The sequence below is a fragment of the Xiphophorus maculatus genome, chromosome 4, assembly GCF_002775205.1.
Source record: "Xiphophorus maculatus strain JP 163 A chromosome 4, X_maculatus-5.0-male, whole genome shotgun sequence".
NCBI classification, from domain to species: Eukaryota; Metazoa; Chordata; class Actinopteri; order Cyprinodontiformes; family Poeciliidae; genus Xiphophorus; species Xiphophorus maculatus.
The window spans coordinates 13,325,123-13,352,824 of NC_036446.1; the positions used below are offsets into that span (position 1 = coordinate 13,325,123).

General features: G+C 39.4%; 1 protein-coding gene across 2 annotated transcripts; it reads right to left on the reverse strand.

The window, feature by feature from the left end:
• Positions 1 to 26,538, reverse strand: LOC102228980 (hexokinase-1). Of its 2 annotated transcripts, none has more exons than XM_023331934.1 (21): positions 26,404 to 26,538; positions 14,678 to 14,840; positions 12,659 to 12,807; positions 12,456 to 12,575; positions 12,260 to 12,355; positions 12,080 to 12,179; positions 11,814 to 11,997; positions 10,746 to 10,901; positions 10,571 to 10,658; positions 8,829 to 8,974; positions 8,554 to 8,746; positions 8,368 to 8,479; positions 7,025 to 7,170; positions 5,376 to 5,495; positions 5,209 to 5,304; positions 5,025 to 5,124; positions 4,146 to 4,329; positions 3,898 to 4,053; positions 2,921 to 3,008; positions 2,542 to 2,687; positions 1 to 1,542 (listed from the first exon to the last, which is right to left on the reverse strand). In XM_023331934.1, the coding sequence occupies exons 1-21, from the start codon at positions 26,503 to 26,505 to the stop codon at positions 1,392 to 1,394; spliced, it is 2,796 nt and encodes a 931-aa protein (XP_023187702.1). In that variant the 5' UTR covers positions 26,506 to 26,538; the 3' UTR covers positions 1 to 1,391. The 2 variants fall into 2 exon arrangements, with proteins under 2 accessions (XP_023187702.1, XP_005804288.1); XM_005804231.2 differs by lacking the exon at positions 26,404 to 26,538 and adding an exon at positions 23,563 to 23,946 and having other exon boundaries at positions 2 to 1,542.
• Positions 26,539 to 27,702: the final 1,164 nt, after the last annotated feature.

Sequence of the window (27,702 nt, forward strand, 5' to 3'; positions counted from 1 at the left end):
TATGCACGCCACACTTTTTAGATTTTTATTTGGAAAAATTGAAAACCGTTTGCCATTTTGCTTCCTCTTTACATTCATGCACTCCTTTGTGTCAAAACATTGAATTTAAAAACCTAATTAAGTGAAATGAAACCGATCGAGCAAATATTAACAGAAAAAAGCTGCTTCAGATGAATTGAGGTTCAATTGATTGAGAGTCAGACTGACAATGTGCAACATGTCCAGTCTGGGTTTTGCAGACCGAAGTAAGAAAAACCCCTGGATGCCTCACTGGAGCTGGCAGACAGACAACAGGACAGGAACACAGACGGAGCACCGGTTTTAAAAAAAGCTAAACTCATCCAACAGAACAGAAAACAGAAAAAGTTCCACTTACAGACGCAGATTTTTGAACAACTGATCAAAGGTCTGGACAGTTTCTACAGTGGAAGATGCACTTTTAAACATCCAAGCCTTTCTTTTTGCTTTTAGTCAAAGAGATGTCAAAGAGTTTTAAGGTTGCAGCACAACCTTCAAACTTTCCTGAGACTTTTCTAAGAAAAAAAAAAATCTACTTTATAAAGTGGGGGTAGATTCATATATCATATATGTATGTTGCACAGCTTGATTATTTTTTCCCGCTGTGTTGGCACTCCGCTCTTGCGGGTTTTCTAGCAGCTGCGATTAGCACCAGCAGCATGAATTGTTTACGCCAGGCTACAGATAAACTCTGCAGCCAGAGAGCAGAGCAGAGACATAACATGAAGGTTTTAGTGCACAGGAAAACGTCAGTGAAGGGGAAATTAGCCAGTGGCGAGTTGTGTGCGCATCATATTTGCAGCAGTAATATTTTTAAACATCATAATAAAATAAATAACAACAATGATGAACACACTGCATCATATATGGGTGAGCCATTAAAACCCAAAGCACAAATATTCCCTTCCTTCTCCACTTATTTCTACTCCATCAGATCTCTTTAAATCATCCTGTACAAATAGTAACAGCTCCAAACCGACCCACTTTGGTTTGAACTGCTAAAAGTTCTGGATGTGTAACAAAATAAAGCTGATAGGAAAACCGCCAGCATGCAGTAACAAGAGGAATCCACCAGTTGGAGACAGAGGAGCAACCAAGAGTGGGTAATATATATTTTATTAGATTTATTTATGTTTCAACAGATGTTTTATGCTTATAATTAATTGTAATTAACCTTTAAAATCACAAAATTACACCCTAAAGAGGCCGGATGCTGATAGCTATGGTTTAATTAGAAAGGATCACCTCTGCTGCCAAACACAGCAGAGAAAGAGGGCGACGTTCCTCTTTCCGTCTCAGGAAGACACATGGATGAAGTAGCAGCTGGAGGATGGCTGCAGCGGACTGAAAGGCATAAGCTGCCTGATATGTTGTTATTTTTTACTCTTCACCTCTTTCCTCAAGCGGCAGGCCACCGCTGTGATCAGAGCGGCTCCCTTGCCGCTGCCGTCTTCAGACAGCAGGAAGGTGACGCAGCACTTCGGAGCCAGATCTCTGACCGTCTGCTTCATGATCCGGGAGAAACTACGCAGAAACACGAGACGTGTGACAATCAATTTTACTAATTGATAATTCCATCGATTATTCTGTCACGTTGTCGATTTTTCACTTAACCACTTAATCCCTTTTATGCAATATTAGAAATACATAAAAATGCTAATTCAAGTAAGAAAATGTACATTTTATTGCATAAAATGCAATAACATAGCGTCCCTTCAGTGGATGCTTGATCATTTGTAATAACAAATACTTCTAACATTAATAAGTTAGAAGGATGCTGCTTGAATTACCATCAATAAAGTGCAGAGCTGATCTGATTTTTTACTGTTTGGATTTACTGATTAATGACTGGATAGCAAAAGGTGCTAAAAAGAGATTTTGTTTTACAGAATTTGAACCAAATGAGTAGTTCTGGGATTTGCTAGACAATAGATTGTCCCAGAAGTTTTTGCGATAAACGGTAATATTGTTGTTTGGAGACCATTTTCAACTAATATAATAGAAATAATGGCACAATAACGCTTTATCAAGGATCAATAACCTTTAAATTCTAATGAACATTTAAAGACTGGAGCTGGAAGACATTTTAAATATACAAAATAAAGAAAGAAAACAACAGAAAAAACAAATAAAATGAATTATGAAGCACCTGTAAACAAAATTATTTTTCTTAGTTGAGCTCAAAGCACCAGGCTGAAGACTTTTATCATTCAAGTTTTAGTAAAAAGAGAAAAAAAAGAGAAAAATAATAAATCAAGCAAATGAAAACGAGTTTCTTTGAATTTATCGTGGGATAAATTTATTGTTCATTGTGACAGGCCTAGTTCTGGGTTGAACATTACATATCTTATATACAACATATATATTTTTGAACCGTTTTGGCTTAATTGCTGCTCTGAGCTTGTTGTTCTTTTGTTTTGGTCTGTATACTTCAGGTAACAATTAATCAAATGCTAAATTAGTTGACGATTACCTAAATAATCAGAACTAATCTGATTAAAGGCTTCGTTATGTCACACTTACTGTGGGTGTAACTTGTAGAGTGTGCCGTCCACTCCCACAGTGACTTTCAGGTGGTCCAGTCCCCGGTTCTCCCGTATCTTATCGACCACAGCTGCCACCCCGGCCCCGCACAGCTGAGCGCCGCGCCGCGACACCGCTCCGCACACCTACCGGCACAGAGCCTCATCATCACTGCGACATCTAACACATTGGACCAGCTGCCACAATTTGCAGCAACAGAATCAGGAAGTCCTTGTTTAAACCTAGAAAACACACACAGGTCTGTCTGCAGCTCCTGCGCTCCGTCAAACACATTTTCATTCAACGGCATAACAACGAGATTCTCCTGTTCTCGGTTTGAGTCGTTTAGCTTTTTAATTACGCTTCCTGTTCACCTTACCTCTTTGACAATGATGCTGTCGTCACAGGTGCTGTCCAGTCCTAAATGCTGCAGGATGCTTCTCACCTGCAGCAAAGCCAACCTGTCACTGAAGACACAAAACATTATGATTAATTTAAGTTAACCAAACCTGGAGTTGGGCAATGTGGCTGAAAAACATAGCACGATGTAACTATTTTATATCACTCAATACCAATAATTATTCAGGGTTTCCCCAAGAGTATTATAAGCCTGGCGGGCCACCAGGCTTTACTTGTGCCCCCACCAGGCTAAGAACTGCTGATTTATTTTAGTTTTTTTAAATGTTTGCATTTTTTAAGACCTTATAGTCGGTATTCAAGCATTAATCCAAGTAAAGTGATATTTTCAAATCTCCTGTCAACTTTAAACATTTTTTAACTCAAAAACACGGCAGGCCGCTGAACGAATGGCTGCCCTAGCGCCGCAACCGCGCGGCTTATCAAGTTTTCTGGGGAAAACCCTGTTATTGATTAGTTTGATTTATGTTTAAAACATCTAAAACGCTTCCAAACTCTTGACGTCACATTTCTTGTTTTATCCACAGTTTCCTCTGAAGTTGTTGTCGTCATTTTTCCCCTTTCACGTCACGCAAATGCTATTTTCATTTTTAAGCCGTTTTGAGGCACAGTGGCAAAACCTGAAACTGCTGCAGCGCAAGTTACTTAGCAGGTTGTTGCTAGGCAACCAAAGAGAGCTTAGCTGTTGCTAGGCAACCAAAGAGAAAGTGGCAACCGCATTTTGACTTTAGGAGAAATTAAGAAAGTTAGGAGAAATTTTTGAAAATTGTTTCAGACGTAATATCTATTGATATTGATCACGTGTCTATTTATTGATTTATTGTCGAGTCATAACCAAACCCTTAAATGTTTCCTGCAGCACAAACTTCCTGTATATTTGTTTCTCGGAGCCGCAGCTCCTGCAGGTAGAAACCCACAGACGGGCTGCTTGTGTCTTACCTCTCGATCTGTGAGAGGAACTTTGTTTCAAAGATGCCTCTGGTCTTCAGGGTTTCAGAGATCTGCCCTCTGAACAGGAAGCCCCTCTTGGTCATGTCTATGAGGATGTTCCTCACGATCTCACCAAGGTACATGCCGCTGATCATCTTCTCATATCTGGAACGTTGAAGCACAAGCGTGTAAAAACGCTCCAGAACTGAAAACATCAGCGAGTGTTTCTGGGGAAGGACAGAAATGTTTCTGATCACCTTTGCTTTCCTACGTTAAGAGAGAGGTCATCCACGGCGTGGTCGTAGTCCGTCCTGAAGTCGTCAAGGCACCCGTTGTCTCCAAAAGCTCCCCACTCCATGTTGACACACATGCGTCCCTGATCACCATGGACCATCTCAATGTTCCTCATCTCCTCCATGTAACAGGCGTTACTGCCGGTTCCTGCAGCCAGACGCACACTTAAAGCCGACGCAGCGCAGGGAGGTGAATATTGGTCATTTGGGCTGAGTTCACACCGCAGCCTGAAGAGACCCGGTTTTGATGTGTTTTTTTTTGTATCTGATCTTTTCACGACAGTCTGAACAACACAGGTTGGATTTTTGTCGAATGCGACCCAGGCCACTTGGATATCCGATACGTATCCGATTCAAATGTGACGTAATGTCGCATTCAGCGACCTGAACGTCAATGATACTCGACAAACGTCACTATTCTGCATCCTAATACCCGCAAGCAGGAAGAAAAACAACATCCATGATGGCCAATAATGAGGATTAAGTTGTTAATGCGCTGCTCCCGTCGGACAACAACTTCAAAATCATAAGCGATGCTTCACCATTAGCATCCATGTTTACTTCTGCAAACACTGAGCGCTTCTTCTTCTTCTTCTTCTTCTTTATGGCGGTTGGCAAAACACTGAGCTCGCTCTCTATGTGTGCCGTTATTGCGCCCTCTGCTGGCCATGTGGGACACTTTCAGGCTGTTTGCAGTTCATACTGAAGATCACATACAAGCCCCGTATATTCGGAAGTGTGAACGACCACGACAAAGAAAATCAAATTTGACAAAAAATAAATAAATCACTTCAGGCTGCAGTGTGAACGCAGCCTTAGACTCGATATATAACAGGAACTCACCAGCAATGAGTCCAATCTCACAGGTGGGCTCTTCATAGGCACAGGTCATCATGGTTCCCACTGTGTCATTGACGATGGCCACCACATCCAGCTCAAACTCCTGAGGAAGCAGCCCGACCCGTCATGCTAAGGTACACCTTAAACTGCCGCTGTAAACCGAAACATGCTCATCTTTAAATCTTACCTCGGTTCTCTTAATGGCGTCCCTCAGCAGTCCCACAATGTCTTCAGACTCACAGCCTGTCGCCTTGAAGCCTTTGGTCCAAGTCAACAAGATGCCCTGCATGCAGAAGCGGAGAGTCATGAACTGCTCAGCGACTCTGGAGCAAACGAAGGAGAAGATTTACTCACAGCATCCAGACCCGTCTGTTGGCAGGGGAAGGAGAAGGTGAAGCCCAGAGGAAGACATGCGGTCTTCATCCCCATGTAGTCCAGGAAGTCACTGATGCAGTGCACTATGTGATCAAACAGCTGCAGCAGAAGAAATGATTATAAATACATACAACTTGATGAAATAGCTTAATGTTTTCAAAGTTATTTCAGGTTTCCTACTGAGTAAATCACACCTTTTTATAAGCAAAACTAAAAATGTGAGGTGGATATACAATGCAGTGAAAAGATTTTCAGATCAGAAAAACATTTTAATATCAGACAAGATAACTTCAGAAAATACAATAAGCACATTTTCAAACAACGCTTTTATATTCATTTAGGCAAAACAGAGAAGAACACATTAAAATCAACCTGGATTTAAAAGTAATTTCCACTAAACCCAGAAATTGCTTGCTCTACTCTTGGTTACCACAACTAGCATTAATCATTTGCAATAATTCAGACATTAATCTCAGGGATGCAAAATAATTTATTGACTTACATTTAAATGTCAACTAATGGTTTATTAGATGATAAATTAGTTCTAATAATGCACATTTAGACCTTTTTTTAGTCTTTGTAATTTGGCCACCGTCCAACAGAGGGCGCCACTGGCCGTCCTTAAGCGGAGCCAGTTGATACAGAAATAAAAATGGCGGCTATCTCAGAACAGGAAAGAGAAACAGTGCAAACGGAGTCAGATGTGGGTGAAAAATGCACTTTAGGCGGTTCTTGATTCACTAAAGTCCCAAAGCTCTGGCTCCTTTGTAGCCCTTTCTGGAAAGAGTTGATAAATGTCAAAGACTTAATTTCACCACTGAATTTGTTTTGATTTGGTTTGTTGTTGCATTTTGCGTCTTTTACGTTACCTAGACAGATTCTATTGAAGTGATTTATTGATTCTACTGGTTGGCAATCAACTTGTAGCCCTATAACTATCCCATAAAGCCCAGTTGGTTTAGATTTATTTTTTCCCTTAATAAAATCATCAATGAAAAATTACATTGTGTATTAACTCTGGTTATATATATATATGACTGATATTAAAGTTATTTTGATGATCTAAAACATTTAAGTGTAACAAACAAGCAAAAAGATCAGAAATCTGTAAATGGCGCAAATATTTTTTCACAACACTGTAAATAATATATTATGGGTCACTGTTGAATAACTCGATCACTAATTTAATCTCACGGTGACTCAGGTTAAACACAATAAGTTCATCAACAAAAACTAACAGGCAAAAATACTGTAAACCCGGGGAAAAGGTCTTTAAAGGCCTAAACACATGGTGGAAACATGTTTGACGCTTTGTAGTTTCCACTATATCCACATTGAGATTCACAGCCTTCATCCTAAGAGTGAGGATGAGGATGATCTAAAGGAGGAAGCAGATTAGCTACAGCCAGTGCAAATCTGTTAAGTTCAAATCTAAGCTTTAAAGATTGTTAATTTGATCCTAATCTGAACCAATCACTTCATCTGGGTTGTTAGTTTTCCTTCCAGCCTTTGTCTCGTAACCAGCAGGCATCCTGTTCCCAGTCCCTTAATCCTCCCAGTATGATCTGGTAAACAGGTACTGAGGCTAAAGCTTTTCACCAACCCTTGGATCTCCTCAGGGATCTCACCTCTTCTCCTGTGCCCTGCATCACTTCAAGAGGAATCGCGTAAATCTTGTTGTGCATCTCCACCGATTTCTTCCCGGAGCGAATCTTGACCAGCAGAACTCGAAAGTTGGTTCCCCCCAAATCCAGAGCCAGGAAATCCCCATTCTCTGCAGGCGTGTGGAAATGCAAGAATGAATAAACAAGCAGCAAAAACAGCCATGCTTGTGATAAACGGCACAAAGATTTCAGCATTAAAAAGCAGAAATTAAAACTTGATCATAGAGTTGGTACCCTGTAAAGTTTTGGATTTTTAAAGTTTAAAGTTGATAAAAGTTTAACAGAAAGTATGAGAGGTATGAGCTCGTGCTAAAATGAATTAATGCCACAAAGAAGATTTTTAATTTGAGTAGTTCTGAGTAGTAGGGCTGAAACGATTAATCAGATTAATCGTGATTAATTGATTATGAAAATAATCGTCAACTAACTAACTACTAACTGAAACATACAGACAGGAAAAGGCCATTTGTTGAAAGAACAACACATTCAGAGCAGTAATTTCAGAGTATATATATATATATATATATATATATATATATAAAACCTTTGTTTGTAAATATGTTCAACCAAAAACTTCTTCACTTGGTTAAAATTACTGTGAAAAAAAGTCTCCTATTAAGCTCCATTTTATATCCCATTGTTAATTGGTTAATCCAAGAAATAGTCAGATTAGCTCCAAGCTGATGTTAAACTGAGCAGAGCTTTTGACGTGTCGGTATTAGTTGTATTTTTTAGCTGCAGATTAATTGTTTGCCACGAACGATCAATGCTATGTTGTTGCATTTTAGGCAGTAAAATGTTTAATAAAAAAGAAGCAGTAAATGTTTGCCAGAAGAAAAAACTTGGACTTTTCTGAGTTTGAAAAGTCAAAAATCTGCTTAAAATTTTTTTTATTTTGAGACTAATATTAGAAACTTCCTAGAATTGCTTTTGGGATATTTCTGAGTTTCTAAAGTCACTTTTTTTTTTCTTTACTTTTTTGGTTAAAATTTACTCCTCTGTTTTTTTCTATGCACAGGCTGTAATACACGTAATACGTTTCTCAGCTTATTTAATGATTTTTTTCTTGATTTGTTTTACCTTGCTGTGCAGCATGTGGGTCCAATTACTCTCGTTTTAAATGTGATTTATAATAAACTGAAATTTACATTCAAAAGTGTTTATGTACTCATTTAAAAAGGGAATTAAATTTTTTGCATTGTATAAAAGAGGTTTAAATGAAAAATCAGCAGAATATGCCAATTTTTGCATCCATCAGAATAAACGGCAGATTAATTGACTATGTCGAAGCTGTGAGTCAGCATTACCTGTGCCGTCAGGTGTGCTACGGACATACGTGGGCAGCATTCTGACGACGGCGACGTCCTGCGTGCTTTTCGAAAGGCCTTTCTGCATCTCTGTCCTCATTCTGTTTTTCACCTAAAACAACACAAACATCAGCAAACCAAACGGGGAAAGAGTCGCGGACGACGACGGCGGGACTCTCTCCTGACCTCCAGCAGCTGCTCCGTCGTCATGCGGAACTTGGACAGAATCTTGGCGATTTCATGGGTCTGTTCGGCGAGTCTGTAGGCCACGGCCGTCACCATGGCGGCTCCTTTCCCGCTGCCGCTCTCTGACAGGAGGAACCGGACGTCGCAGTCGGGGACCAAACGTCGGACGGTCTTATGGAGGCGACGAGCGTAGCTTCAAGCGGACAGAGAACATCAGCCGCTGTCTGAATAATCTGTCATATAAACTGAGGGGGTGTGTGTATCAACACACTCACTGCGGGTGCATCTTGTACAGAGAGCCGTCGATGCCCACGGTGGTTTTGAGTCGCGCCACTCCCTTGTTCTCCTTCAGCCGCAGCAGGATGCCGGCCAGGGCAGCAGCTACCAGGTTGGTGGAGCGATGAGAGACGATGGAACAAACCTAAAGGATCAAAACCAAAGAAAGCAGAAGGCTCATGTAGCAGCTGAGTGCATGTGTAAAAAATCCTTAAAATGAACATTTACTACATGCAATTGGTGCAAAACCAGAGAAGGATTCTTGTAGAACCAGGTGTCAAACTCATTTTTATGTTTGGGCCACTTCAGCATCGTAAATACCCTCAAAGGGCCGGTTAAACGTATTGATAAACCTACCTGTTAACAAGCTGTTAAAGAGTTATAGCTTTTCTCTAAAAATTTTATATTTAACATATTTTACATCGTCTAAAGCAGCGGTGCCCAAAGTGCGGCGTGGGGGCCATTTGCAGCCTTTAGACTGAGTTTGTGTGGCCCCTCCAAAAGCAGTTTGACATTGACAGAAATTTGGCCCGTCCAAATTGACTTTTAATTTTTAAATCGGGATGAAATTATTACCAACATCATTTTGTCACAATGGAAAATGTTGGGTACAGCAAAAAGTGTAATAACCAAGCTTTTACAGTAAGTAGATAAACGTTTATCCAGAGATTTTTACTGACTTTGCTACAATAAAATCAACTTTTATTTAACTTACCGAATTTGGCCAATTAAATAGCAAGCATTTTTAAAGAGAGTGACCCTAAATTATGGTCTTATAACTGAGAATAAATTTGTTATACTGAGCCCAAAAGAACTTGAGGTAACACTTTATTTGAAGGGGTGTGCATAAGACTGACATGGCACTGTTATAATCATGATACAACACCTGTCTTGAACATGAAGGAGTCTTTACGAATGTTGTCATGAATGTCATTTAGTGAATAATGACATTTTTGAAGCAAAGTTGCATTAAAAGTCCATTAAAAGAGTAAACTTTGCATTATTCGGTCAATAATGAGCCTTTTAATGCAAGGTTTTATTAAAATTAGCATTAGAAATCCATTAAAAGTGTCATTACTTACTTATTGACACTTCATGACAAAATTTGCAAACATTAATAAAGACTCCTTCATGTTTAAGACAGATGTTAAATCGTGTTTATAACAGAGTCGTGTCATGGCACACACCTTCAAATGAAGTGTTACCAAATTTGAAGACAAGATGTTTATTTTGAATATAGTAAACCTGGAATAACATTTTTATGTTTAGGATCTATAATGACTAAACTCCCTTTTCTAAAAAAAAAAAAAACCAAACAATAAAATTTTTTTTTTACTTTATTTGCTTTACTTTAGTTTTGGTTCTCATTGTTTTGGGCCGCGAGTTCTTTTGAGTCACGATTTTGGCAAACGTGACAAAAGGTTTTGACACCCCTGCTTTAGTGTGTTGAGGGCCACATAAATAGTTGCCATGGGCCGGATTTGGCCCACGCGCCTCCGGTTTGACATGTGTTGTGGAGGGTCCAGAGTCCTGGATTTACAGAGGATGGTTCAGGTTGAGTCTGGTAAACCATTTTTCTGTTGTCATTACATTTCGGCTCATTATCCTGCAGTTTTAATGCTTCATGTGTTTTCTGGCAGAACTTATCAGATACTTTGTTTAATTTCTTTTAATAAACTGTCTATGCTGATTCACCTACAAAGTGACATTATGCAAGTTGCATTTTTGCAAGAATACCCACATGCTGTACAGCGACGCAGTCCTCTGCAGACGGTTCCAAATTAAGTCGACTTAAAATCTCTTTTGCTTTGATTAAACCTTCCTTACTCCTAAACAAAAGCAAAGGTTAGAAAGAGATTTAATATGTTAGTTTATTATAATGACATGTATTTTGTAGAGTTGCTTTGTGGACTTACTTCTCTATTGCTGAGACGAGTTTGGTCGGAAGTGTGCCTTTAGTCAGAAGCTCTGCGGTGATTCTCCCCTCAAACAGCAGCCCCTCTCGGGCCATCTTCACCAGGATGAGACGCACCAGCTCCCCCATGTACATCCCACTGACCATCTTCTCAAAACTGCAGGACGCAGAAAAAAACGGCTGTTTTTGAATATCTAATAGTGTTATAATAATTCAACCTTCTCATCTTGTCTTCAGTGACAACCACAAAATTTCAAAGCTTTTCTTTGTTTTTCTTGAACAACTTTTTCTTCCCGAATTGCACAGGAGGTATTTGTGTATTTCCAGCCACATAGTGCCATTTTATAGTGCAATCAAGTTGTTAAAAAAATTATGCATATTTAAAACATGACTACAAATATTTGACTTTGTAATTTGACGCCTTAATATTGGCCTCTGTCTGAGCCGTCTTCTTCAACCCTCCAATGTCTCCAATGTCGGTTCATGCAAAATAAACTTCTTAAGACTCCATCAATAATATTCTCTTCTTGAAAATCTTCCATAAAGCCCAGATTGTTCCCCTGATCTCTACTTAGATCGGCTCTCCGTACCTGGAATGTCAGATTAAACGGTCGGCCATGTCTTGGTAGGTGTACCGAACTGTTTCCACTTTCAGATGATAAAATCTCTCAGGTGATTTTAAGTTTGAAATATTGTCTTCTGAACTGTAAACTGCTTTACACTTTCTCCCTGAGCTGTCTGCTGTGTCCCTCTGTCTAATTGATGCTGTTTATTCTCGAACAAACCTCAGAGGCCTTCGTAATTCATACTGAGATTAAAGCATACACTGGTCGACTATGTAGTCCTGAGAGCAAATCCTCCGATTGGAAACCTTAGAAACCATTGATTCTTTTCAAACTCCACTTTTTGGTGGATTTCTGAATGAAATCTCAATAACTTAAAAGGAAGCTGTGGTTCTAATGCGACCGACTGTGAAAAATATCAAAACAAAGTAAAGTAGCAGACCTTCTCATTGAGCTGTTTTGACAGTAACTGTTGTGAAGACAACCGCTCCGAAGGATTAACTCACAGCTGTTTGCCCGGGTTGAGGGAACCTCGGTCTATCTCGATGTCAAACTGTGTCCTGATGTCCTCCAGACTGCCGTCGTCCCCGAACGCCCCCCACTCGGTGTTCACGCACATGCGGCCCTCGTCTCCCTCCACCAGGTCGATGTGACGCAGCTCCTCCATGTAGCAGGCGTTGGTGCCGGTTCCTGCAGGCACAAAAACAGAACCAGCGCTTTAACTCACTACGCTAATCGGACCCGTTCCCCTCCTGCTCCAACAAAGCCGCACCGATGATGATGCCGACTTCGCAGCGCTGGTCATCGAAGCCGCAGGTCATCATCGTTCCCACGGTGTCGTTCACCACTGCCATGATGTCAGCCTTGTAGTCCTGAAATGGATAAGCCGTCATACGGAGGAGTTTTTCCCGGATGTCTGGGCCGACCCACTAGGAATGATAACGAGACTCACTCCTCGTTTTTCAATGGCTTTGTTGAGCAGCTGGACGACATCCGCCCCTTCTACACCGCTGGCTTTGAAGCGTTTTGTCCATTTTATCAAATATCCCTGGGGGAAAAAAATGCAAAAGAAACATTTCAGATTGGATGTCAAAACCTAAAATCTTCAACATCTGGTCTCAGCTGCAGCTTCTTTAAGAGATGTTTACCTCGTCCAGTTTGGTCTGTCGGCAGGGGAAGGAGAAGGTAAAGCCAACTGGGAGTTTCTTGTCTTTGATGTCGTGTTTCTCCATGAAGTTTCCGAGACACTCCGCCACATGGTCGAACAGCTGGAGGAGAGGAGAGGAGGGACAAGGTGAAGGCAGCGGAAGGGAAGCTGCGTTCGTGTTCCTGGACTTTGAAATGAACTCACTCTGGTTCCGCTGCCGTGCATGATTTCGTCTGGCGTGTCGTAGACCTCACTCTCCATCTGAACGGTCTGCTTATTCCCGTGGCTCACTTTGACACGGAGGATCCGGAACGCACTGCCTCCCAGATCCAAAGCGATGAAATCGCCTTTCTCTGTCGATTCAGAGACGATGGAAAGAGGAGGAGAAGAGATTACGTTGCAGGAAAGAATGTACGGTTTTGCAAAAAAAGCCTTTTCAGGTTAAAACTACAAACCTACTGTAAGTATATATATTTTCTTCTTCAAATTTAAATTGATAAAACAATACAAATTAAGAAAATGATGCTTAGATTTCAAGCTTCTATGTGAATTAGACTCTAAACAGTAACCTTTGACTGGCCCATTCAAACTTTGATCTAAACTGGTTTATTCTGGTTCTAGTTGTGAATTTAATCCTGCTGGAAAGTCTTAAATCTTCTGGAGCCTTGAACAGGTTTTCTTGCAGAGCCGCCCTGTATTCATCATGAAAGCTGCAAACTTGTTACGCTGAATATGGGTCACTATGTGACAAACAGCCTGACTCCAAAAAGTAAAGAAAGGCAAGCCTTATTAAAATGTCTATTCTGCAATCAAAGTCATGCAATGTTTGTCAAACAAAATGTAAAATAATAGAACAGGATCAGTCTGTGCTCTGTTGTTGGGTCATTCTCCATTCAAGGCAGTGTTACTGTACTTTCCTGTTTCTTCTTGTACCAACTTACAGCTTCAGACTATTCAGTCCAGGCGCAGCATCCTGGATGTTCTGATGCTTAACATCACCAGAGGCTTTATGGTGACATTAATCATCTAGTCAGCGAGGAGGATTTTCTCCTTTGCTAATTAAAAGTTTTTATTTTAAATCTGTTTATAAACAAGGCTGGGAAATATAACATATACAGCTCTGGAAAAAATTAAGAGACACCTGCATTGAAAACCATTGAAAACCTCCTTGTTATTCCACCAAATACTGATTTCTGAACTCTTCCCGAGTTAAAACATTTGTATTGTTGTTTTCTTTGCATTATTTGAGGTCTGAAAGCACTGCATGCTGTTTGTTATTTTCACCATTTCTCATTTTCTGCTAATAAAAACTAAATTTTTGCTTGGCATTTCAGATACAGTTTTCAGTAGTTCATAGAATAAAAGAACAATGTTTATTTTATTCAAACCTATAAAGGGTAAGATCAGATAAACTGATCATTTTTAGTGGTTTAGGAGCTGTATATTTATGCTGGATTGTGTAAAATACACTAAAAGCTGCGAAGAGAAGATATTATGTTAATTTATTAATGAGTTCCGTCCAGAACAAGTGTCCTGTTTTGTTTGAGATGTTCATGTTGATTCGTGATGGTCTGTTTTAAACAGTTTTTCTTAAAGGTGAAGCTTTTTTTAAACAACATTTCAACAAGGCATGTGGAGTTTAATCTTTCTACTATGTAATGTTTAATAGTTTCAGATTTGATAAACCACACAGATTTATTACATAGATAAGTCTACTTACATAGATTAGTTATTTTCTACTTCCTGTATCTGTCCACTACTGTGTTTTATACAGTACAGCTCTCATTACAATGGCTCAGTACAAACGTCACTGGCATGATGAGAGGCGCTGATCCGAGGTATTGATCATGAAACAGCTTGAAAATCCATCATGCCTGTGAGCAGGAATCACTTTGAATCAACGTTAATTTAACAATCCAGACGAGAGAGCAGCACAAGAACCCACAAATATTTCCAGTCGGGGTTTATCCCTCAGGAATACGAGTCTCTGTGGATGATTACCAGGCTTTTATTAACTTGATTCAGGTCAAAACATCTAAAACACGAAGAGCAGGATGAAATCTACTTGACTATTCTAGACACCAAAACATTTAGTTTTTAAGCAGGGCATTTAATTCTGAAAAGTAAACAAATGCAAGAAAGATTAGTCTGTGTAAAAATAGCAGCAGCATAATCCTGGCACAGACCCCAGGATCATGATTAATCTCAGAGGAACTAACTCACCTGTTCCATCCGGGATGGAGCGAACGAACGTTGGCAGCATCTTCAGGGAGGCGGTGGCGTTGGTGTCACTGCCCAGACCTCTGGTCAGCTCCGCTCTGAAGCGCTTGGTGATGTCCAGCAGCGTCTCATCAGAGAAGCGCATGGCATACAGGTACTTATCAATCTGAAAACACACATCAGGAAAACGGCATCACATTATTGGTCGTAATTAGGGATGCACCGATTTATTGGCCAGCCGATTTATCGGTGCCAATTTCCCTAATTTTGGGAAATCAGTGATGGGCCAATTTTTACATGTGAAGCCGATCTTAACCACCGATTTTATCTACTTTGGCAAAGATATTTAAATCAACTGCTATCTTCTTCTGCTCTGCGGTGAGAGAGGTTTCACTAGCAGACCGGCCCACCAGGTCAGGTCTATATGTTTGCAGTTAATAATAGTCATCTCACTGTTGGGAACTCATCAACTTCCTTGCTACATTTAGCAACATTTTAGACCAAAATAAATTGGTATCGGCCAAAATCGGAATCGGCAGGTCAGGATTTTTAATCTGTAATCAGCGATCGGCCAGAAAACTGCAGTTGGTGCATCTCTAGTCGTAATGTGATTATAATTAAGGCTACAATGAACGACTGATTTAGTAATAGAGTATTTTGCAGATTATCAATCGGATAAAACAAATTGTCACATTCTGCTGATTTTTCAATTAATCACTTAAGCTTATTTTGTACAATATTAGAAATACATTGAGATGTAAATAAAAAAAATTGTTCAGATTATTCATATTTGAATAAGAAAAAAAACATTATCTTGCCCCAAAAAATGCATCTGCAGCTAAAAAGTACTCTGCCTTTTCTGATTGACTTCACATCAACACAGCGTAGGGATGATTTGTTGAATATTTTCTGGATAACCAATTCATAATTAGAGAACAAAAGGTGCTAATAGGATTTTGTTTGTTTGTTTCTTGTGCAGAACAGGAACCAAGTGATGCTAAAACTGTCACTTGAGGAGTTCTGTGAAGATCATACTTACAGATTAAGATTTTTATTATTATATAGTTTTCATACAGTTTTGACATAATTACTGCTTACTCTTTTGTTCTTGCAACAAAGGGCATTTTTGTGAGTCTGCATACTCCAATTAACGATTAATCGATTACTAATTTAGTTGACGATTATTTCGACAATCGAATCATCATGAAAAATCTGACAAATCGTTTCAGCCCCATTTGTCTCAGATTTTAATCAATGCACCAAATTTTGTAACATTATATATTGAGAGGAGAATCCAAGATGTGTCAAACCATCATGTCAGCATGATTCAAGAATTAAACAAAATTACCCTAGAAGTCAACAATCAGTAACAGAGAAAGCAATTCAAAAGCTACTCTGATTAGTAATAGTCCAAACTCATCTGATAAAGAGCCATAAAGTAACTATCATGGTTTCCGGCAGCCATAAAGCTGCCCTGCTGGCTCCGCCCACTCCACTGGTCATCACTGATCCTCGTCAGAGTCGTCTGGACTTTTAGGGAACAGGATGTTGAACAATTCTGGTGAAATTCAGTTTTACTTCACACACTGAAATAAAGCAACAAACTTTATGTGATATGTGTGGTGAAGGAGAATCAGGATGAATAAGAATCAGCAGTGATCTCAGTTACAGTGGATGTGTGTGTACGCTGTGGCATCCATTCGGTTTTATGTGGGGAAAAACACAGTCAAGTGGAAATGTCGCAAGTTCCTGTTTCATGAGTTACAACATTTGCTATTTTCTGCAACACCACGATCTTCAAGACAGACTCAGAGGGCGTGAATAGTTTAACGGGAATTTTAATTTTATAGATCAGAAACACATTAAAGGGCCAGGTCAGCCTTTCTGACTCGCAGCTAAAACAACCTGACAAGGTTGAACTGAATAAAAGCACACATTGATGACGATAACACTGAAGGCTCCAACATCACTTCTGAATGAAAACACTGGGATAAAACAATATTTTTTGGAAGTTGTCCATGTTTTTTTCAGCTGAATTAGGACTGTTTTCCACTATTGACTGCAAAAATTACATCCATTTTTCTCAATCAGGTCAGATTTTTATTCTAATTTGATTCAGAGAAATTGCATCTTCTGACTAAATTGATGACATTTTTGTGACATCATCAGTTCATTTCCGTTAATATTTCTCATCCAAAAAAGGTTTTAGGAGGAAAAACAGTTTCCTAACAGAGTGTACTAACTAAATGTTAAGAGTAAGTATGTGTGAATTAAACATTACGTCTTGACTGTGCTACATTTTCCGTCTCTTTTCTGTCCTGATGGAGTTTCTCCCCTTGCTTGTCACTCATTGATCCCAGGTTCTCAGCAAACCGATCCAAACGTCAGAACAAGTCATGCGTTTTGATGCTCATGTTGCATCCATAGTTCAGAAAGTTGACCTGATTGAGCAAAACCAATGTGATTTCTGGATGCAGCATCATCAAAATTACCCTGAAACAGTTGAAAAACCCCAGACAGTGTAATGGATAAACACACAGGACATTTGTATTCAGTAAAAACAATTTCTCACTGCCAATTATACAGTTGGTGTTAAATTCCTTATATAAGCTTTAAATATGGTCACGAAAATGCAAACCAACACCTCTGACTTCTTTAAACTTCTTTAAACTGATAAAAAAATAAAGTCATACTGACTGTTAAGAGTTATTAATGTAAATGTGCTGACATGACTCCAATATTGTACCAGCAGAGATTTATAGTTATACAGTACATGACAATCTGAAGAGTTTAAGTAGAAGGAATCATATCTTGTTTCCTAAACAAAAGACGTCCAGTTGCCACCATTATATTTCACTCTAAACATAAAGGGTCTTCTCTTAAAAATTATTATCACATTTGATAAATTCCAGTTTTGATACGTGGCAAGGAGAGGTTTAGCATTTAGCTTCAAAATGAACCAATAGGAGATTTACATGCAGATCACATTTTAGCAGCTTTATTCTGACATTTCACACCCGTCACAATAACAAATGTTCCTGGACGATAAATTGTCCCCGAAATTATTGCGATAAACGATAATATTGTTGTTTTGACACCAAGTGATATAATTAATGGTATAATAATGTAGCTTTGCAGTGTGAAAGAGCAACAAACGTCCAATGGAAAACATTTCAAATCTCCAAAATAAATAAACAAAACAACCAAAGACAGAAAGAGAGAAATAAAACCCAAACACAGCCGAACACACAAATGAAACAAGTTACTTATTATCTAAACAAAATTGCCCTTTAAAAATATTAATCATCACAAGGGAAATTGTAAAGCTTATCTCATTTATTTATCAGGCTTAGCTGCGAGCGTTATTTCCGAAGACACAAGTCAGCTCTTTGGTTGAACATGTCAGATTGTGATGCAGCAGATAATTATTACTTTTTCTTAATATTTTTGATATTTAAAGTTACATTTTAAAACCGCAACCTCACCGCTATGCACTCCTATTACACAAGTTGTGTAGATTAATTGGGATGAATGATACATCAGCCTTAATTAACATTGGTCACCGCCGATGCTGGTCTTTACTTAGCATATTGGTAAATTATTGAAAAGATAACATACTGGATACTTTATTTCAGATTGCATTGCATTTAAATAACTCTTCTGGTGTGGAAGTTGAGTATTTTTCCATCACAGCCATTCTTCGCTGCTGTTCGCAAACGAGCCACTTAAGTTTGATGGTTGTACTATTACAGTTCCCAACTCTGTGTTTATGCCAAACGCTAAAACTCCCCTCATGTCCATCGCGGAGTCTCTTCCTGTTGGAGCTTCAATTATTAAATCATTATTGCTGGCTACAACTGCTCTGAAACACAACGCGTGTTTAATCGGCGTCCAAACTGGATGATTTTATTGTTCTTCCCATAAAAAAGCAGCGGTTTTAAACTCTGCTTTCAGCTAACCAACAGCACAGGACTTTCTCTCAGCTAATCCTCTTGTTTAGAGGCTGTGCTCCTGCGTCAGGAATAACAATGTGCTCCACGGGGAAGCAGGGAAATAAGAAAGGCATCCTTAGGTCTACTTGAACAACACAGTGTTCTCAGCTGCCCAAATTGATCTTTTGTTACAGCAAGGAGAAGTTATCAGCGATGGAACTCCAAATGGTCGCAGGGGGATGTGAAAAAGTGCAAAAGTATCCAAAGTTTGGTTTTTTTTGTTCTCATATTTTCATGTTTCAGATCATCAAACATTTTTAAATAAATCTGATATAATCAGATTAAACACAAAATACAGCTTTCAAATGATGAACTGTTTGTTTTAGCCTTGCTAAAAACGTCAATTGGCTCCGATAACTGACAAAGTTTACAGATCTATAAAAAACTTTCAAGAATGAACAACCTGTTTAAGGTCATGCAGCATCTCACTCTAATTTAATTCTGAGCTTTGACTGGACCACTCCTAAATCTTACCTTTTGAAGCCAATCAGGGTTGGGCTTGGTGGTGGGCTCCTGATAACTTTCCTACTGCACAACCAAATGAGGTCGAATATTTTTCTTTAGGTTTTTCAGGTAGAGAGGAGAATTTATGGTTCCATTAATTACAGCAGGCCAAAAAAAAGGTCATGAAGTAGCGAAGCAGCCATAGAACGATTCACCATCACCATGTTTTACTGTAGATATGGAGATGTTCTTCTAAAATACAATTACTTCATGGGATGCACACCTTCCAAAACATTTATACCTAAAGTTTGTGGATCATCAAGATACTTTTTGACAAACTTTAAAGTCAATTGTTTTGTTTCTCATCTGTTTTTGAATTTCTCTTGGTAGCGACATGATGGATGGCTTTTTGAAATCTTCCAGCCTACTTCATGTTGTGAGACAGGTCCTATTCGAGAGGAGGCAGATACATTTTCACATAATTAAGATGATAAAACTGCTGTTTGTATTAACCGAAGTTGCTGAAATTATGTGTTTATATACAATATAAAATGTGTTTGCCAATCGGGAATAATTAAGCTCAAAAAAAGAAAGTAAATTACTTTGTTGAGGCAGGAGCGATACGTTTCCACCACTCTGTTCCTGACTCAGGATGAACCGCAGCATTTCTGACTCAGCCTTTTTTGCTAATGCATAAGCATGTTTTAAAGCACTGCATCATCTGATCCGACGGAGCTCTAACAAGTAGAGACTCAGAATAAATCTTTTGCTTGGAAGTTAAACTGCTTAGTTTTTCCTCTATTGACATTCCCTGAGGTAAGACTGAATCTCCAAACAGTTTTTGAAAAGGTCACACGTTTCCCTCAACTCACCTCCAACACAACTCAGAGTCTGCTTTACAACTCCTCCCCCCAGTCCTTCCACCCATCCTCCTTTCTGTTTGCATTCTTTTCCTAAACAAAGCCCCGTCCGTCTCCTTCACACACGGAGATTCAGGAAAACTCAATGCAGCTACGCAGCGCGTGTGTGTAGGTGCATGCAAACACACACAGCCTCACTATGTGGAAAAATACTGACTTCCACACTGCCCCCTTCTGTACGGTCTCTTATCCCAATATAAGCGCGCGCACGCCCACACACACACACGCACGCACACGCACACACACCCATGTAGACATGGTGAGCCGCCGTTGCAGATGGGAACTAGCAGCGTGTCAGGAAGTCAGACAAGGTCAGCGCAGCAGATTCAGCTGACTGAGTGGACGTCAGCATGAAGAACCTCAATATTCTGAATACTTTTAGAAAAATAAAACCGTTCAAACTTCAACTTTAACTCAATTTTACAAGAAAGTTTAAGCAAAACATTTCCCTGTTTTAGTTATTGAGCTGGAAAAGTTTTTATCTATTTGATAATTGAAGCAATGACAAACTCCACATTGGCAACACACCTGCCGATCGCTGTGCGCAGGCATAAGCCCTCTGCTGTCACCTGTGGTCACATGGTTCAAAGCTGGCCTATTTTAGGGAGGCAGAGAAATGAAGAGAGCAGGCGTAAAGCAGGGAGGGAGATGTGTTGTGTTACCTCAGGCACCGGCTGTAGATGAGGGCTGTTTCGCCTCTACAGGCCGGGATCTGAGAAAGGCAGCCTCGAGGGTCGCCTTGTGTGATTTGGGGGATGATATAGAGGTAAAAACAGACGTGGCATGTGCAAACTTTTTTTTTAACGCATACACAAGAAGAGAGAGACTATTGGTGACGTCATTCAGAAACCTTAAAGAGAAAATACGTGACTCTAAGGAGTCAGAGATAGCAAAGTTTTGATATAAAATCTGTCTAAATTAAGAATAAATATTAGTTTTAACCCTGGTCTTACGGGAACTGATAGTGAGTATTAGATCCACAATAGCCTATACACACACACACACACACACACACACACACACACCCACACACACATATGCCATGTTGTAAAATCAGCTAAAACTGGTCCAGTTAGTTTTTACACAGGACTGAGACTTCCAGGCAACACTAATTATCCTTCATCATTCACAACATTCATGCATTATAGATGTACTGACTTTGAAGGAATGTTATCCATTGCCTCCATTTATTATTTTTTTCCTTTTAACAAGAAAGCAACACAGATATAATTTTGAAATAGTGCTGCACCAGCCAAAAACTGAAACATTTCCCCAAATCAGCTCTAAGCAATGACTAAAAATAATTATCTGTTCATTAAAAATATCAAAACTTAAAGCTCCTACTTTCTTCAGGCACTGAATGCATCAGCACACTTTATGTCTTTGGGTTATGTTAAAACTGATTGGGAGGTTTATTTCAATGTGAATGATCTGGTCACTTACTGTTGGATTCAAGCAAACAGAAAGTAAACCCACTGTACAAATACGCGCCACAGATGGCCAATTTATTGTATAAAAATGGACAGGGAAGTGGATATTTACATACACCCCAAAAACCCAGGATGAATTTACTTTCTCTGTCTGACCCTGATGAAGGCCACAAGCCGAAATGCGTTGATCTGCAAATAAAGTTGTTTCCTAGTATTTCGAGTGTTGTCTTCACTTCACCAGATCTTTGCTACATCGTAAATGTGGAGCAGATTTTGTCACTACAAAATCAAAGCAAAGGATTACAAAGGCGGGATACCTGTGAGGCTATTTGAGTTTTTATTCCAGGTGCAACACTTTCAAGCTCTGCTAGTATTTCTGCCCAGTTGGAAGGACTTTTATTGAGATGCTCAGACGTGGTATACATTTTAGTGATGGAGACTTCGTAGCTAATAAGAATGGTGGAAATAGAAAACAAAGTGAGGAAAATATGGGCCCATAATACCAGATATCACAATTGAACTATTAAATATCCTACAGATGGAAGCACATGTTGATGTTGCACCTTCTAGTCCATGAAATTGCTAGAAATCTGCCCTTCATCAGGCAGACGCAAATATTAATCAAATCCAAACGAGCAACTTTATATAAAAAACAAACTTACAGCAATTAAACTGTATTCCTTGTGCCCATGAATACCATTTGTTTTTTTAAAAGGGCTTTAAACTTACTATGTATGCAGGAATTTATGTTCTAATTTTCCTTTTTTTTAATTCAAAACCATGCATCACTAGCTTATATTTTCAGTGATTTGTGTACAGAAACAATAAAGTATACATTTGTAACAATGTAAATTATTGTTTTTCTAATATTGAGGACACCTGATATTTACATGGGTTAGGAATACCTACAATAAAACTTAGCAAATTTGAGTCAGTTGTAACTAATATCACCGTTGCAGGAGTCAATAATATCATTAGTTCATGTGCAGCTCTATGAATACATATTTGTGTGTTATCGGGCTGGACAATAAATCAATAACAATGCATATCGCGATAGACACGTGATCAATACGAATAGATAATACATCAGATAGAATATTCAATACATAGAATATTCACTGAACGCCGATTCAGAACCGCACAGCATTCTGGGAGATGTAGGCAGAGGAAAAACTAGCTGCTCAACATCTTCCGCCCAGCTAAGCAAGGTTGGTGGAATCAACTAATTCACTCACTCTTCTGTTACCTAGCAACTCACTAGGTAACAACCTAACAACTCCTCAGGTTGTTACTTAGCAACAACCTGAGGAGTAACTTGCACAGCAGCAGGTTAAGGTATTACCACCGTGATTCATAACTGCTTAAAAATAAAAAATAACAGCATGGAGTAAAAACTGTGGATAAAACAAGAAACGTCAAGCCGCCAGTTTGGCAGTATTTCAGCTTTTAATACAAAAACCTAATCAATAATTATTGATACTGACTGATATTGTGATAAGTTGCTGTGTTACAGTCCTTAGGGGGGAAAAACTGGCTAAAATCAGTATGAGCAGGTTGGACCCAAAAGACAACTGCATATCGGCATCAGCCGGTAAAAGTTCGATCGGTTCACACACACGACCTAGAGAACAGATATAGATCTGAATCAGTTATATCTGTGCTGACCACCGCTGAGCGGATGACCGTGAAAGCACAACTTTAACAGGAGAACAAAAGAAACTCGTTGACCCTGAAATTATGACCTGCCTCCTCATCCTTGAGGTCTCCAGATCACTCACTTCCTCGTCCTCTCCGCCACACCTCCCAGTCTTACATCACGGCTCCAGTCATACGTGCCATCCCTCTTTACACATCCTACTACCCAAACAGTGCGGTTAGTCACGTCTCACCGGGCCACGTTGAGGAGGCAAATGTCTCCAACGGTCAGGAGGTTTTTTTTTACCAATGTTTTAAAAACCAAAATAAAAGTCGGTATTTCCTGCTTGACTCCTACATTTCAAAGCAGTGCCCACATGTAGAGGCAAGACGGACACATGTGAGTGCTCTCCTCTCAGCATCCATTGGACAGTCAGATTGGATGAATAATTGAGAAACAGGCTCACCTTTTTTGCTTTGTCATCCTTCAGCTCTGTGAAGAAGTAGGCTAATAACTGAGCTGCGATCATCCTGCTGCTTTTCCCTGCTCAAACACTCATACAGACTAACTCAGAGACTTCTGTCTCTGCTTCCTACCCGAACCCACAAAAGTAAATTTAAACAAAAACAACTTTTTAAAAACCTAACTAAACTTCTGTTTTGAGCTCTATTTCCCAGCGCGGAAGATTTAAAGATATATCCCGACTCCAGTCCGTAGTGATTCTAAGGCAGCCGGACACTTTTTGAGCTCTTCTGTGTGAGAGAGATGAAAGCCAGGAAACACGAGTGAGGCAGAAAGTTGAGGCTGAAGCAGGAAGGGCCACGCACAGCGCAGAGACGGCCCACTTTCTCTAAGCTCATTGGGTTTGTGCCGCGGATGACTCCGGTAGGGAGGTTGAGAGGGGGGGAGGGGTGCTGCGGCCTCAGCTCTGCGCTCTGATTGGCTGCTCGGGCGGACTCAAGTGATGGAGGAGGAAGAAGGAGGAGCAGAGGAAGGTCAGGGGGAAACTTTGGTTTTAAGGAAGCTCCGGGCTAAATTCTGGTTAGCATGTTGTAGTAAGACAATGAATCACCGTATACTGCCGTGTATTACCAGAAGCAGCGTGTAATTCTTTAGTTATTCATCAGCCACCTCCGCAGGGTGTGAGGAAGTGAGAGGTTCCCTTTAGCTCCCTGCTCATTTACTCTTAAGTTACAATCAAGGTCAAGGAAGGAAGAGAAAAAGTTTTCTTGATAGCGTCACTGCTGTTTGGGAACAAGGATGCTGATTTAGGTTAGTTTATGCTTCTCCCGTGCATCTGTTTTAGGAGATACAAAGTTCAGGTGGGGCTTTGTGACATTCAGAAGGTCACTTCAGCAAAAAAGAGAACTAATTACTAAATCTGTCCCTCAAACAATGCAGGAGTATGGGGAAACAGGGTTTTAAAATAGGGTTTTAACTACCCTTGTGCTTATGTACCCACTGAATGTCAATTCAGTCTTATAAAACAATAACATCAAGTTGATTTTAATTTGTAAAGGGTTTCCTTTCCAAGTATCAGACTTCGCAGCAATTCCTCCTCTTGAATAAGCATGTTAGGTCAGAGGTCAATTCATGGCATTGAGTTAACTTTGCAGCAATCTCCCAAACTCAGCATGCATATGGCGACAATGGAAAGAAAAACATTATTTTAATAGGAGGGAGGAAACCAGCAGAACCATACTCTGAGCAGTATTACTTTAAATTATTAGCACTTTTATTATCATTATTATGCCTGCAAACAATACCAAACCTTTTCACTTTGTCAAATAAATAGCATTGTGTGATTGCAATTTATTTCTTTTATTTCCTGCTGGCTTGACTTTTGTTCTGTATCAATCTGCTGTTGGTCTGATTTATAATTTATGATTTAGTTCACGTGTGCATGACTGCCATTTTGCTTTCCTGTTTCCGCAACAGCTGTTGGCAAAACATTATTGACGGGTTTTTTCATTGCTTTTCTCTTCGGCATAAATGCAGAATGACCAAAAGAGGAGCACTTACCTGTGCCGAAAGGTGTTTTAATGCACCTGCTTTCTACAAGGGAACTGTGGGCCACAATGACTCAGCACTTTATATGGCCACTTTCGGGCTCCATAGTCCTCTGAGACAGACGCTACATCACCTTCCAAACAAGGACTGTCTGTTCTCTGGACGCGCTCCATAACAAAGGAAAACCAGTGCTTTCCTCATAATGGGGGTTTGTAGTGACTTCCATTTAATGCTGGTATTCCCAACGCAGCAGTTTGGTTCAGGCTTTGCTTGAGGTTTTTATCATAAAATCAATGCAAAGGAATGACTATGCATCAAAAATGCCAAGAAGTGTTTGTTTTAAGAAAGCCAGTTCCCTGAAATAAAATTCTCCCACATTTTCTTGCATTTCGAGTCTAACATCTACCTACTACATGTCAGTGACTTTTATTTTCTGCAGCACCAATTAAAACTCTCCCTGCCAACCTGTCTGGGCTTGTAATCCTAATGCAGGATGTGAAAAGCAGTGAGGGTTATGCAGCTTATGCAATCTTCGTGTTATGAAAAAAATCGTCGGATTTATGTGCTAATGATCACTTTTTTATGGATCTTACCATTGATCCAAACACCTTCAGCTTGAAAGAAATGTTGCAACACAAGCATAAAGCAGCATTTTTGGGAAAATCCTCAAAAGTTTTACCTTTTGGTTTCTTTATATTTACTTAAAAGTTTGAAAAACTATTTGTGAAGAAAGGGAACAGAACCATCTTTTGGACTGTTGTTGAGGTTGAGAGAAGTGTTTTGATTACCAATATCCTTATAGAATATAAATAGGATTAATATAAACTAGAATTTCACTTCAACAGCTTTTGATCTTAGATTAAATAACAAAGGCAATGTAACGTCTGAATCATGGCTGTCCTGATTATGTTTTCAGCTTCCCTGTGTTCGCTTCTTCTCTTTCAAATTTTATTTATAACATACTTTTTTATTTTGGTTAACAGAAATCATGAATACAACTATTGTGAGCTGCAAGCCTAAACGAAACAGAAAATTGGATAAAACGTTGAAAACCTGATTTTAGGAAAATCAAACTCTTTACAAGCATCTTTTCAGCACCTCCTAAACAAATGGAAACTTTTCTGTGATTTTTTTTTAAGCCGCTACTTTAAAGTCAGAAATAAAAAACAAGCCAAAAACTGGAAAATGATGCTTCTAACCTAAAAGTGAAGGACAACAAACACAGTAACATTCCACACACTTTTGCTTTAAAATTTCCTCCTCTTCAGTATCGTGACTATCTGTTCATTTTCCATACCTTCTTTGAGAAGTTTTCCATGATCCAGCTGTCATCACAGGAGTGTCTCTCTCTTTCACTGCCCACTCCATACGGGGATCTAACACAAGACTTCAAGCTCATATTATAAAAGAACAAAATTATTCTGACATAGAAATTAAAGCACTACATCCATTTTATGACCCGGGGGAACCAGCAGCTCAGTTCTGCCTCTCTGCTGGAAACTGTATCTGTTTTTTATGTGCATGTGTGACCGACAGTGAATGTGTGTCAAAGCTCTTATTGTTGGTTTGAATAGGAAGCAAAGACACATGCACGCATTGTTCTGCACACAAAGGGACTCGGACACCTTGCTCCCTGAGGAATGACCGATCAGATTGAAAGAAAGAGATCTTAAAGCTGGAGGTGAAATATTTATGAGATGAGGGGAAAATGTTCAGAGTGTGGGGGTTCTGCAGGAGCTCTGGCTGCAGCATTACTGCAGCGTCATTGCGTGTGTGATTCAGCGGGGAGACAGTAGGTCAGGACAGCGAGGGATTAGCAGGTGTGACGTTGCCCTCATCTGGTAACACTCTAACATTTTAATCCCTAGCAGATTAACCACTGTTGCTTTTCATTCTGGCATTTCTTGCTTTGTCTTTCCTCGCTATCTGTATTTTGGTGCAATGGATCTTCTTTCGTCTTTACTCAAACACACACTCTTATCTTCAAAAAACTGTTAATCTGTCACTGGTTTGAGTGGATTAGGATACAAATATAGTATCATCATATCTTTATACTTGGATCATAACACAGCATGTAAACACAATATTAAGACCACCTTGTTCAGTTAATACTTTAATAAAATGGATGAAATTGTGTGCATTTTCAGATTCTTACAAGCACAGACAGACAAACCAATGGTCACACGGTCTGAGAATCAGCCAAAAAAAGCTGAACAGAGCGTTTGTTGTTGTTATTGTTGAGAAATCTTGTCGGCAGGATTCCTTTCCTCCTCCTGGTCTTCATCAGTGCTGACCAAACCCCCACACGTTCACAAATGCATAGCGACATAACCACGACTTTATCGGATATTCAGTTACACAAGTTTTATTATTTTTCCAGATTTACTCTTACTATTTTTACATTTATGTTATCATAAGAGCAGCCAAATGTAAACTTAAGTTGCAATATTTAATTTTATGGAGACTTTTTCAGGCTAAGAGTACTAAGTTGCCGTAATTAGATTTTTTTAAACAAATAAAGTGAAATATTGACAATTAAGTATCTTAGTGTAGGTTCTGCAATAACATTTTGTCCATTTTAGCTTCCGGATAGCTT